The sequence below is a fragment of the Microcaecilia unicolor genome, chromosome 9 (assembly GCF_901765095.1).
Source record: "Microcaecilia unicolor chromosome 9, aMicUni1.1, whole genome shotgun sequence".
Taxonomy (NCBI): Eukaryota; Metazoa; Chordata; class Amphibia; order Gymnophiona; family Siphonopidae; genus Microcaecilia; species Microcaecilia unicolor.
The window spans coordinates 37,343,442-37,358,264 of record NC_044039.1 but is presented as its reverse complement, the minus strand read 5'-3'; the positions used below and the strand labels follow the sequence as shown (position 1 = coordinate 37,358,264).

General features: G+C 41.3%; 1 protein-coding gene across 1 annotated transcript in view; it reads left to right on the top strand.

Moving 5' to 3' along the window:
- LRP6 (LDL receptor related protein 6) overlaps nt 1–14,823 on the top strand; it is a 280,419-nt gene that overhangs the window by 216,259 nt on the left and 49,337 nt on the right. The window contains exons 11-12 of the mRNA XM_030214121.1: nt 9,790–9,974; nt 11,038–11,364. Coding sequence (XP_030069981.1) covers nt 9,790–9,974; nt 11,038–11,364 — 512 coding nt within the window. The remainder of the gene's footprint in view (nt 1–9,789; nt 9,975–11,037; nt 11,365–14,823) is intronic.

The following is a 14,823-nucleotide window of genomic DNA, read 5'->3' as shown; positions in this document are numbered from 1 at the left end:
GGTCGAGATTAGTTCTATACCTGGAGAAGGGAGTTGGTCAGCTATATTCCACTCTTTGCAGTGGGTTTTTACTAGACAAATATGAAGCATTTCCTTTTCAGTGGAAAGGAAGCTGGAGCTTTCTTCCTAAAGCTGCTTTACTTAGCAAGAAGTCAGTTCTCAAGGTGTGGACTTCCTCTGATTCACCTTCCTTTTAGGGATGGCGCAGCATGTTACATCAGCTTATGCTTTGGGAGCGAAGAGGGTTGGGAGCATCTTTGAGATGTAAAAAGGCTTTCTTGGCAGTCTGAGAACTATATGTTTTTTTTCCCTTGAATTGAATGAATGTAAGAGGAGTGAAGTTTAATTAAACTGTAGAAGAGTCACGAGCACAATTTTGCACGAAGCTGTTACTCCAGAAGCATGGGTTCAGCATCAACAGCACGGAGGACAGCAGCATCCCTATTATAAGTGACTAATATGGGGAATAAAATCTAGAGAAATAGAAAATAATATTGAAAGGAGATAAGGAGGGCTGCAGTGCTATGATGTTGTGTACATGATTTTACCAAGTGCAGTTCAAGCCGGGGTAACGTGATTACTGAGCACTGCACATTATTAAGAAAGAAAGTTCTTTATTATTTCACATTAAGAGCAATTATAAAAAGTAATTAAAAGAAAAGTGGAATTAAGACCCAAAGGTTTCATTAAGAGGTTATACGTTAGTAATTTTGAAACCGGAAACACTAGTTACCCCAGTCAGTATTGAGTGAAGTAAAAATTTAATGCCAAGAAGTGCAGAGTGATGCATTTGGGGTGCAGAAACCCAAAAGAAAGATACCGAATAGGAGGGGAGAGTTTAGTAAGCTCAACTCAGGAGAGAGACCTTGGGGTGTTGGTGTCTGAAGATCTGAAGGCGAAGAAACAATATGACAAGGCGACAGCCATGGCCAGAAGTATACTAGGCTGCATAGAGAGGGGTATAACCAGCAGAAAAAAAGGAGGTGGTGGTGTCCCTCTGCAAGTCATTGGTGAGGCCCCACAGAGTATTGTGTTCAGTTTTGGATGCTGTATCTTGCTAAAGTTGTAAAAAGACTGGAAGCGGTGCAAAGAAAAGCTAGAAAAATGGTATGGGATTTGCGTTGCAAACCATATGATGAGAGACTTGCTGACCTGAACATATGTATACCTTGGAAGAAAGGAGAAACAGGGGTGACATGATACAGAAGTTCAAATGTTTGAATGTATTAATCCACAAACGAACCTTTTCCGGAGACGGGAAGGTGGTAGAACTAGAGGATTTGAATTGAGGTTGAAGGGGGGCAGACTCAAGAGTAATGTCAGGAAGTATTTTTTCACGGAGAGGGTGGTGGATATGTGGAATGCCCTCCCGCGGGAGGTGGTGGAGATGAAAACGGTAATGGAATTCAAATGCGTGGGATAAACACAAAGGAATCTTGTTTAGAAGGAATGGATCTGCAGAATGTTAGCAGAGATTGGGTGGCGACACTGGTAATTACTACTACTACTACTACTATTAAACATTTCTATAGCGCTACTAGACTTACGCAGCGCTGTACAAATAAACATAAAAAGACAGTCCCTGCTCAACAAAGCTTACAATCTAAATTGGAGAATAAAACCAATGCTGGATGGACTTCTATGGTCTGTGCCCTCATTGTGGCTGAATAGATATGGATGAGCTGGAGTGTAAATTTTAAGGGGCTTCGACGTTAGCTTCAGAACTTTTAGTACAGGAACAGTGCTGGGCAGACTTTTACAGTCTGTGCCCTGAGAAAGGCAGGGGCAAATCAAACTCGGTTATACATATAAAGTATCACATACCATGTAAAATGTGTTTATCTTGTTGGGCAGACTGGGTGGACCGTTTAGGTCTTTATCTGCCGTCATTTACTATGTTACTATGTTAATTCCTCTAGTGGGAAACACTTTATTGAAACTCAATCAAGACTGCGCAACCATGATTCTGATCGTGGTGTACTGGCTGTAGCAGATATGATTCCCTCTTCTGGAATTATCGTCCAAGAACCATAGGGATTGACCCTCATCACACAGAACGAGGGGTCGCTTCTACATCATAACCTCCAGTCTCTGGCTCTTGCAGCTTGGATGTTGAGAGCCTAAAATTTGCTTCCTTGGGTCTTTCGGAGGGTGTCTCCCGAGTCTTGCTGGCTTCGAGGAAAGATTCCACTAAGAGGTGTTACTCTTTTAAATGGAGGAGGTTTGCCATTTGGTGTGAGAGCAAGGCCCTAGATCTTCTTACTTGCCCTACTCAGACCCTGCTTGAATACCTTCTACACTTGTCAGTGTTTGGTCTCAAATTTACCTTAGTGCAATTAGTGCTTACCATCGACATGTAGAAGGTAAGCCCATCTCTGGACAGCCTTTAGTGGTTTTGTTTCATGAGAGGTTTGCTTTTGTCAAAGCCCCTTGTCAAACATCCACCAGTGTCATGGGATCTGAACATCATTTTTTACCCAGCTGATGAAAGGTCCCTTTGAGCCACTGAATTCCTGCCACCATCTGAAGTACTTGACCTGGAAGGTAGTTTTCTTGGTGGCTGTTACTTCAGCTCGTAGGGTCAGTGAGCTTCAGGCCTTAGTAGTGGATGCACCTTATACTAAGTTTCATCACAACAGAGTAGGCTTCCACATACACCTTAAGTTCCTGCCGAAGATGGTGTCAGAGTTTCATCTGAACCAGTCGATTCTCTTGCCAACGTTCTTTCCCCGACCTTATGCCCATCCTGGTGAAAGCAGCTTACACACCTTCGATTGCAAGAGAGCATTGTTTATTACATGGAGCAGACAAGACCCCACAGAAAGTCCGCCCAGCTTCTTGTTTCTTTTGATCCCAGCAGGATGGGGATCGCCATCGGGAAATGCACCTTTTAAATTTGGCTGGCAGATTGCATTTCCTTCACTTATGCCCAGGTTGGGCTGGCCTTGGAGGGTCATGTTATGGCTCATAATGTCAGAGCCATGGCTGCGTTGGTTGAGGTCGGCCTCCATTAAAGAAATTTGCAAGGCTGCGATGTGGTCTTCAGTCCTCACAGTCACTTCACACTACTGCCTTGAGCAGGATACCCGACATGACAGTTCGGGCAGTCAGTGTTGCAGAATCTGTTTGGGGACTTTAATCTAATTCCACCTTCCTAGGCCCGTTTTTTTTTCTGTTCCAGACTGCACGCTCATTCAGATTGTATATAGTTTCAGGTTAATCTGTGTTATGTCCTCGCCGTTGTGAGGCCCAGTTGACCAATGTTTGTTGTTGTGGGTGAGCCTAGATACTAGGGATTCCCTACTTGTGAGAAGATAGAAGCCTGCTTGTCCTCGGAGAAAATGAAGTTACCTACCTGCATCATGTATTCTCTAAGAACAGCAGGCTTCTGACAAGTAGGGAATCCCTCTAGGCTCACCCACAACAACAAAGCTTTGTCTCATTGTCACAATGTGAGTCCTATTAAAAATTTTTGCAAAAAATTAAAATCATCATCAGTGTGCATTTTGAAACAAGTCTTGAGTTGTTTCCTGAACAGCAAAAGAGAATCAATTTTACGTAGATCCAGTTGTCTTGTTTCTGTCTAGATTATGTACAGTCTACAAACAAATGCATTGCAACTAGAATTGGCCCCATTGCATCTGTGGGTGATTTTCCCTAGTGGAAAACTGTAATCTGATGCACCAGAGCCAACTACATATATAAGTAATCCAATCAAGAGGCATGAGATTAACCTTTAGCATATTATTTAAAACAGTTCAAGAAAGTGCATCTTTGTGGTAAATGTGTTGTCTGGGCCTCTTATTTCTGCTGAAAGAAGATCTTGGGGGCCATGATGGGGGGGGGGGGGGAGATTCTGAAACGCAAAAATTATAATAAAGCTTCAAACATGGTTATTTACTGAATCATTACTTATGCTTTAAGAAAGTTACGTGGAAAGAAATTGTGTGTAACTTTTTTTTGTGTCATGCAGGAGCGTTCTTTATGACAGATTTATAAACTTTAAAATTCCAGTGAATTTGATGCAAAAGAAAACTTAATCTAAGCGAATTCTCAGTCTGGTGGTGCAGTTTTGTGTTTTATGATGGTGGATAAGAAAGGAGTTAATGAAATGCACCTGGTTATTTTATGATCTGGATCAGCAGAGCAAACTTGAACTGGTGAAAGTATAATTCAATAAAGGTTAAAGCGTGCATAGTTTTGAAGTTTTCATGACACGTAAACTATTGGAAAGTCTATTAGGAAAAATGATTCACTTCCTTTGCATACTAAAGAGAGAAGTTGTATGCCATGTGCTGTAAAGCTGCTGATGAACACTAAATTAACTATAGTTTATCAGCAGCTTTACAGCACATGGCATACAACTTCTCTCTTTAGTATGCAAAGGAAGTGAATCATTTATGCAAGGAGGGGAAGATGAACACTAAATTAACTATAGTTTATCTTCCCCTCCTTGCATAAATATATAAGTATTGCCATACTAGGACAGACCGAAGGTCCATCAAGCCCAGCGTCTTGTTTCCAACAGTGACCAAGCCAGGTCACAAGTACCTGGCAAGATCCCAAAACAGTACAATACATTTTATGCTGTTTATCCTAAAAAATATGTCAAGGTAAATATACAAAAAAAGAAGAACCACTACAAGATGTGAACACACCAAAATGCAAATAGTGGACCAATAATACTTCAAATCTACTCCAGGATGTGAAATATCCTATATAATAAAACGCACCTCCAACATTCTGAAGCTGACTGCATGGCTGAGGCATTCCTGCTATCTGTATCCATCTCCTGAATTGACATCACGTACTTCTGGGTCCGTCACAAGCAGAAGTGACCAACCACACAAGGTTTCTCGGATTCAGAATGTTGGAGGTGGATTCTATTAAATAGGATTGGTCAGTTCCTTGAAGCACAGCCAGAGCTCAGCGTCCTGCACAGTAATGCTCAGACACCAGAGAGAGGGGGGGGGGGGGGGGGCCTGACACCAGAGAGAAGGAGGGAGGGGGTATCTCTGTCACACACACACACTCTCTCTCACAGTCAATGTCTTTCTCTCACTCTCGCACACTGTCTCTCACACACTATATGTCTCACACTGTATCACATTCACTGTCTATGTGTCACACAGTCACACACTCTCTTGGTCTCATACACAGTCTCACAGAGAGTCTGTGTCTCACACACACACACACTCTCTCTCTCGCACACACTGTATCTGTGTGAAACACACTCACACTATATCTCACATACGCACTTGCACACACTCTCATTCTCACACACACACACACACTCTCTCTCTCACAGACACACTTGCACCCAGACGCACTCTCTCTCTCTCACACACTCGCACATTCACTCTCTCTCACACACACACTCACTCTCACATACACTCTCTCAAACATACACACTCCGAGGAAAACCTTGCTAGCGCCCATTTCATTTGTGTCAGAAACGGGCCTTTTTTGCTAGTATAGTAGAAAAGTGATCATACAACCACACACAGTTCTTATAACATCTCTTAAATGTCTTTCTACTTAATTTTGTTTTTGATTTTTTTTGTTTTGTTTTCTTTAAATTCCTTAATAAAGGAGGAAAAAGACCTCAGTTTGTCCGTGACTGTCTGTCTTACCTAACCAAAAAAGCAGGTAAACCTGCAGTCAGGCAGACACTTATGACTTGTGAACAGATCATAGTCCTCTATCATTGGTCTTATAAAAACCTCCATAATTTATTATTCAAAATATGAACATACATTCTTCTTAAATCTTTTCAACAACAATAATTGTATACTGTGCATGTAAAAAATCACTTCAAGTTTATATATTTCACATCAAGGAAGTTGTGATTTTTTACATGCAAAAAATAGATTTACTTCTACTTGTTCTACACCACTCAGGATTTTGTAGACCTCAATCATATCTCCCCTCATCCATCTCTTTTCCAAGCTGAAGAGCCCTAACCTCTTTACCCTTTCCTCATATGAGAGGCACTCCATCCCCTTTATCATTTTGGTCGTTCTTCTTTGAACCTTTTCTAATTCCGCTATATCTTTTTTTGAGATATGGCGACCAGAACTGAACGAAGTAAAGGTGACGTCACAGCATGGAGTGATACAGAAGCAATATAGTATTGTCGGTCTTATTCACCATTCTTTTTTCCTGTTTTTGGCCGCCGCCACACATTGAGTAGATGATTTCAGTATATTATCTACGACAACACCTAGATCTTTTTCTTAGTTGCTGACCCCCAATGTGGATGTGCATCACCTTGCATATGTCCACATTAAATTTCATCTGCCATTTGGATACCCAGTCTTTCAGTTTCCTAAGGTTTTCCTGCAATATTTTACAGTCTGCATGCAATTTTGAATAGTTTTATGTCATCTGCAAATTTAATTACCTCACTCGTCATTCTGATTTTCATATCATTTATAAATAAGTTAAATAGCACCAGTCCCAGTACAGGTCCCTTTGGCACTCTACTGGAGGAAGAGTAGCCTAGTGGTTAGTGCAGTGGACTTTGATCCTGGGGAACTGAGTTCGATTCCCACTGCAGCTCCTTGTGACTCTGGGCAAGTCACTTAACCCTCCATTGCCCCTGGTACAAAATAAGTACCTGAATATATGTAAACCGCTTTGAATGTAGTTGCAAAAACCTCAGAAAGGCGGTATATCAAGTCCCATTTCCCTTTCCCTTTCCCTTCACCCTCTTCCATTGAGAAAAATGGCCATTTAACCCAACCCTCTGTTTTCTGTCCAGTAACCAATTCCTAATCCACACCAGAACATTGCCTCCTATCCCATGACCCTTTAATTTTCGTAGGATTCATGAGGAACTTTATCAAAAGCTTTCTGAAAATTTAGATACACTACATCAACCAGCTCACCTTTATCCACATGTTTATTTACACCTTCAAAGAAATAAAGCAAATAGGTGAGGCATGATTTCCCTTGGCCAAACCCATGCTGACTCTGTCCTATTAAGCCATATTTGTCTATATGTTCCATAATTTTATTCTTTATAATTTCCACTATTTTGCCCAGTACTACTACTACTACTTATAATTTCTATAGCGCTACTAGACGTATGCAGCGCTGTACACTTGAACATGAAGAGTCAGTTCCTGCTTGACAGAGCTTACAATCTAATTAGGACAAACAGGACAAACAAGAGGGTTCTGAACAAGTGAATAAGGGTTAGGAGTTAAAAGCAGCATCAAAAAGGTGGGCTTTTAGCTTAGATTTGAAGACGGCCCAGCACTGCCGTCAGACTTTTACCGGTTTGTAATTTCCCAGATCACCCCTGGAACCCTTTTTAAAAATCATCACATTGGCCACCCTCCAGTCTTCAGGTACTACAGACAATTTTAATGATAGGTTACATATTACTTAACAGTAGGTCAGCAATTTCATGCTTTAGTTCTTTGAATATCCTTGGATGTATTCTATCCAGTCCAAGAGATTTACTAATCTGTCGATTTAGCTCAGTACATCTTCTAGGTTCACCGAGATTTCTTTGTTCCTCCTCATCATCACCCTTGAAAACCATTTCCAATACAGGCAGATCTCTCTATATCTTCCGTAAAGATCGAAGCAAAGAATTAATTCAGTTTCTCCACTATGGCCTTGTCCTCCCTTAGTGCCCCTTTTGCCCCTTCGTAATCTAACAGTCCCACAGATTTCCTCACAGGCTTTCTGCTTCTGATGTACCTGAAAAAGTTGTTAGTGAGTTTTAGCCTGTGTGGCAAGTTTCTCTTCATATTCTTTTAGCCTTCTTTATTCATGGTTTGCATCTGACTTAACCAGTGCTTGTGTTGCTTCTTATTTTCTTCATTTGGGTCCTTTTTCCATTCTTTGAAGGGCATTCTTTTGGCTGTAATAGTCTCTTTCACGTCACCTGTTAACCATGCTGGCTGTTGTTTTTCTCCTCTTTCCACCTTTGCAAATACATCTGTTCTGGGCTTCCAAGATGGTATTTTTGAATAACGCCCACCTGATTTAGAGTCCTGACCTTTGCAGCCATTCCTTTTAGCTTCTTTTTAACCATTTTCCTCATTTTATTATAGTCGCCCTTTCAAACATTAAATGCATCTACAGTAGATTTCCTTTGTGGGTTCATCCCAAATAGTAACTCAAACTTCATCATGTTATGATCACAGTTTCCCATGGAACTCAACACCACCACCTCTCGCACTATGCCCTGAATGCCAAAGTGGCTCCCCCTCTTGTTGGTTTCCTGGACCAATTGCTCCAAGAAGCAGTCATTTATTACATCTAGAAATTTTATTGCTCCAAGAAGCAGTCATTTATTACATCTAGATATTTTATTTCCCTGGCACTCCGTGATGTAACATTTATCACGTTAATATTGGGGTAATTGAAATCATAAACCAAAAACTTCTACATCAATATATTCTATATCCCAACTTATGACTTATGATTATGAACAGCCCTCTGTGTTTATGAAGGTTTATCTTTCAAATAGGGGTGTCTCTTGTTTCTATTGGTCTCTCTTTTCTCCAGTATATTTTTATTAAATAATAATACAAGACATAACTTGGGATACAGAATATATTGATGTAAAAGTTTTTGGTTTAAGATATTGAGTTCTACGGATTCCGTATATTAGAGGTAATTGAAATCACCCAGGATTATAGTGTTGCCTAATTTGCCAGCTTCCTTAATTTCTGTAAACATTTCTTCATCTATCTGTTCATTCTGTCCTGGTGGACAGTGGTATAGCCCTACAAGAATACTCCTTCCCTTCACACATGGAGTGGAGGAGTGGCCTAGTGGTTAGGGTGTTGGACTTTGGTCCTGGGGAACTGAGGAACTGAGTTCGATTCCCACTTCAGGCACAGGCAGCTCCTTGTGACTCTGGGCAAGTCACTTAACCCTCCATTGCCCCATGTAAGCCGCATTGAGCCTGCCATGAGTAGGAAAGCGCGGGGTATAAATGTAACAAAAAAAAATTCTATCCATAATGATTCCACACGGCTATCCATTTCATGTGGAATGTTTATTTTATTTGACTCAATTCCCTCTTTAGCATACAGCGCAACCCTCCTCCAATTTGATCCTTTCTATCATTGCGATACAATTTATACACTGTTAACACAGTGTGCCATTGATCGTCCTCTTTCCACTAAGTCTCTGAGATGTCTGTTATATCTACTTCCTAATTTAGTGCTACGTACTCTAACTTTCCCATCTTATTTTTTAGGCTTCTAGCATTTGTATACAGGCACTTTAAATTGTGTTTTTTCCTTAGATCTACAAGCTGCTTAGAAGTTGATATGGATAATGTGCATCCTTTATCCTGCTCTCTCATTAAGCACACCTGGCTTACTTTCACATTGTTGAAACCTCTACAGGGCTTCCCTAAATGTCCTGTTTCAATAGTATTCTTCAAGGATACTCCACACTGAACCATTCGCTCCTGGGCGACTGCACAAATGGTAGATGAACAGGGTTGCATTGTCAGCTACAGTCTGGGTATCCTTTTAAGCAAATAAGACATTACTTTTTGAAAGAAAAACTATTTCTGATATCTGGTGCTGGAGGTATTATGTGTCCTCTGAACATAGAGTGTCTAGGTCCAAAGTCACTGTAGAACTAAACTTACAGTAAGCTATATAGTGAATTTAATGACATAATGCACAGTTTGCACTTATTTCAAATGTACTTGCAAAATACCTATACACACACACACTTGTAGGGAAGAAATAGTTTATTGCTGGTACATATAAATAAATAGTAAACATTCTTGTCCTTTTCTTACTGTAGATATATGTACTGGACAGAGTGGGGTGGAAAGCCTAAGGTTGATAGAGCTGCTATGGATGGAAGTGGGCGCATAACATTGGTACCCAATGTGGGGCGAGCAAATGGCCTTACTATTGATTACGTTGAAAGGAGGCTGTACTGGACGGACTTGGACACCAACCTCATAGAGTCCTCAAACATGCTAGGTGAGACCTACATTTCCTTTACTTACAACTGATCCTAGGTATGTCAAATGGTAGGTCTGGAAGTTTTCTGCTTTCAGCATTCTAATTTAGTGGTAACGTAGTAGCTGATGATATAGAAAAGACCAGTTGGACCATTAATCTGCCTAAATATACCTGTCCATACTGCTATGATACAGCTCGGCTCCCAGCTGTAGAAATGTGACTGCTTGCTGGATATCACTTGTTATACAAGTTCTGTCTTTGCTTTTATTCATTGGTTTTCTGTTCCTGCATGGGCGAGCATACAAGATTTCATACTTAATCTAGCACCATGTGTCCTATCCTACCAACTTTTACCGACAAGGTTTGTAATCAGTTAAAACAATTAACAAAACTAGTAAATATGCTGCTCAAACATCCAGCTTCCTAAATTCCTGTGACCAAACTGGATAGTACTCTGCAAACACTAACCTGATGTCACAGCCCCGGTTTCTGGGAAGTTGTAGCCTGCAGACTGAATGGACGTGCAGGTTTTTATTTGCCGTCATTTGCTGTATTACTGGTACTAACTTGACTATCCCATGACCAGCATGATCGGTTATGTTTGCTTTTGTCTGCCCTTTGTTTTGTCCTTATTGCCATAACCACAATAGAAAAATTTAATTCTGAAGAATTTGTAGCATGTATCTCTGGAAAATCCAATCTAGTTAGGGAAAGCTGCAAACCATTGAAATACTTTGAGGCTAGCAGTGCTGTTTGATATACTCTGGTGTAGCTTTCAGTTTTGTTTGGTTCGAGCAGTGTTGGCAGAAACATAGCATCCAGAGCCTCATTGTCTTGGGAGGGAGAGTCTGAGCCTCTGGAAGCTGTAAAGGTACACTAAACAGCCTGAGAAACCTGCTGCCTCTAAGATTGGTAGACCCTTGTTAACTGGAAATTCAATCATGTAGAAAATTCCTGGATTCAGAGCAGACAGTAACTGATTTAGTTTGTGAAATCTGTGAACATTAGAGAAGTATTGATCATGTTCAACATTGAAGTCTCATCCTTTATTTTTCTTCTCTCTGGCCCTTTGTTTTTAAAGGTTTGGATCGTGATGTGATAGCAGATGACTTGCCCCACCCATTTGGCTTGACGCAGTATCAGGATTACATTTACTGGACAGACTGGAGCAGGCGTAGCATTGAGCGTGCCAATAAGACTAGTGGCCAAAACCGCACCATCATCCAAGGCCATTTGGATTTTGTTATGGATATTCTGGTCTTCCACTCCTCCAGACAGGCTGGTTGGAATGAGTGTGCTTCCAGCAATGGACACTGCTCCCATCTCTGTTTAGCAGTACCAGTCAGTGGTTATGTATGTGGATGTCCTGCTCACTATTCCTTGAATTCTGATAACAAGACTTGTAGTGGTAAGCCATAACCTCATATTTTTACTACTATTTAATTTGGAGAAGGAGAGGAGAGGCTGCAAAAACCAAATAGAGGCATCGCGGCTAACATGTTATATGTAGACATCTCCTTTTATGTATAATCTTTTTTAGATTATACATGTACATGTTATCTTCCAAAACATTCCATGTATAGAAATCAATTTTCAGGATGGATACAAATGTGTATGTACAATCTAGAAACCAAAATGTTTTCCCATAGAACTTAACTATCTAGGCATATCATTTAAGATTTGCTTGTTGAGAGTAGTCAGTTTGCTCAAAGATAACACAATGGTCCTTAATATGGCAGAATGCAGTGTCATTTATTTAGCTGTAGTAAGACACACCAACACTTCCTCCATCAATTGATAGGACACCATTATGACTCTCTTAAATCATTGCAAGTACTGGGTGTGCTGCTACTTTTTCAACTTTCAAACCGTAGATTTCATTTGTTCTTTTTAGAATTAATTTGGTGAAACCATGCTTATTTCCCACCAAACTTAACTCATATGCTTTCTGGTAATCTCAAAATTAGATACTGTAACACTTTTGTATAACAGATTACGTTTTTCTTCCCTTCGAAGATTACAATTAGTCCAGAATACTGCAGTATGTTTACTAACTGAGCAAGATGCAAATGACTAAAATATAAACTAACATATGCATCCAGCTTCTCCTATATAAGCACGCAACTATGGAATGCACTACCAAAAGCCACAAAAGCAATACACGACATAACTAATTTCCGAAAACTACTAAAAACCAGCCTGTTCAATAAGGCATACCACAATGATCCATCCTAAACACCAGACAACAAAACTCATACCACAAATGTACAAAACGGAACTCTCTATTCTTGACTGCTTAAGTTAATCTATCACGATTGAACTTTAACGCAATACCTTTTTATTTCTCATTACGAAAATGAATTCTCTTTACTTGATTGCCTAATCCACTCGCCATTACGGAACAATGCAAGCCACTTTGAGCCTGCAAATAGGTGGGGAAATGTGGGATACAAATGCTACAAATAAATACCATATTACCAACTTACATTGTTCGTTCGGTGTCTGTGTTTACCATAGTATAATTGTATTTTTTATAATGTGTATTTACACTGTAGATTGACTTTGTTTAAATTGTAAATTTCATAGATTTTTATGATAAGTATAGTAAATCTTGGTTATAATAGTAGTTCAATGTAGGTGTTAGAAAGAAGTGCTCAGAAACATACAAAAGGATTGTAAAACAAAAGCATCAACTATTATGAGAGGGGGTTTTTTTCTACATTTGGATGTTTTCGTCACAAAAATGTCCAAATTGGTATCTTTTTTTTTTTCTACATTTGGATGTTTTCGTCACAAAAATGTCCAAATTGGTATCTTTTTTTTTTTTTTTAATACATTTGGATGTTTTCGTCACAAAAATGTCCAAATTGGTATCTTTGAAACCAATTTTTAAATATTTTTCTGAGAAGTCCGTCAGAAGTGCTTTCAAATCACAAAGGGGCATGTTAAGGGTGGGATCTGAGCATTCCTAACACTTGGACGTTTTTCTGCCATAATGGAACAAAACAACATTATCCAGGTCTGTAAATTGGACGTTTTGGTGTAAACTTGTTTTATTAATGAATAAGCCACAAAAAGTTGCTTAAATGACTAGATGACCACTACAGGAATAAAGGAATGATACCCCGTTACTCTTTAAGTGGTCACCGACACCCTCCCAGAACTCAAAGATGTAAATCACAGTACATACCAGCCTCTTTGACAGCTTCAGATGTTATGGCCTGTTCTATTAGAGCAGCCAGCAGGTTTCTGGAATTGCACTGTAGAGAATCTGACCCAGGCCCATAATCCACTCTTAACTTGTGGTGGAAAATGTCAGTCTCACCCCCCCCCCCCCCCCCCCCAAAGAAAAAAAAAACCAGAACCTACTGTGCCCGCATATAGGTGACTCATGGAGCCATAAGGGCAGTGGTGTGCTGGAGCCGGCTCCCACATCTTGCGAGCCTCGGTTGTTCTGCAGGGTGAGCTGGCTCTGGTAAACGAGGTAAGCATGGCAGGAGGGCGCCACAAGCCATGCTTACCCCGTTTACCTCACCTCCCACCACTGCCCTCGTTTGCCTGTGCCGCCCTGGGGGGGGAGGTTAAATCTTTTTTATTACCTCCGTCCGGCCGCGTCATTAAAAGCCCTGCCCATCTCTAGCCTTCCCTTTGTGAGTCGTTCCCTCAGAGTCCCGCCTTCTGATGTCATTTCCTCTTTCCGCAAGGGCGGGACTCTGAGGGAACGAACTCGAAGGGAAGGTTAGAGATGGCCAGGGCTTTCAATAATGCGGCCGCTTCGACGGAGGTAATCAGGGGAGCGAAGAGAACCGCTGGGTATGGGTGGCTGGAGGGGGGGGGGCAGGGGAGCGAGGAGAATCACTGGGTATGGGTGGCTGGAGGGGGGGCAGGGGAGAGAAGAGAATCGCTGGGTATGGGTGGCTGGAGAGGGGGCAGGGGAGAGAAGAGAATCGCTGGGCATGGGTGGCTGGAGGGGGGCAGGGGAGAGAAGAGAATCGCTGGGTATGGGTGGCTGGAGGGGGGCAGGAGAGAGAAGAGAATCGATGAGTATGGATGGATAGAGGGGGGCGGGGGAGAGAAGAGAATCGATGAGTATGGAGGGAGAGCAGGGGAGAAGAGGGCTGCTGGACATGGGTGGATGGAGGGGAGGGTTGCTGGACATGGATGGAGGAGGGGGAAGGGAGAGAGAAGAAATGTTGGACATGGATGGAGGGGGAGGGAAGAGTGAGGAAGGAGATGACATGAGGAAAAAGGAAGAGAGGAGAACAACTGCACATAGGTGAAGAAAATAGGCAGAAGCTGGATCCACTGGGCAGTCAAGTCTGCGGAGGACCCAGCTTTTACTTACGGATGTAGGGCAAAAAAAATGATGAAAGGCAGCAAGTAAAGAAATAAATGGAAAGGAAGCCCTGGAAATGGAGTTAAGAGGACAGATAGCCGCAGAATCAGATACTGGGCCAGCATGATTAGAAAAACAGTCACCAGACAACAAAGGTAGAAAAAAAATCATTTTATTTTCATTATAGTGTTTGGAATATGTCCACTTTGAGAATCAGGTGCTCAACATTAAACGTTTATATTTATTTACTTACTTATGGCATTTTATCCCACATTAAACATGAATTAGATTGGAACCTGGGATCATTTAATTTTTTTTTTCCTGGAGTAATGCATTGCCCCCCCCCCCCCCCCACACACACACACACAGGCTCTCTCCCCAACTATAGCCAGCTCTGCAATTTGGGGGGGGGGGTGCAGAAGTGGACCGGGGAGAGAGAACCTGTTGTTAAACATTTACCAGCACACCACTGCATAAGGGCTATTGTAGTGGTGGCCCCACTGCTCTGCTGAGATGCCTGTGTGGCCAGTC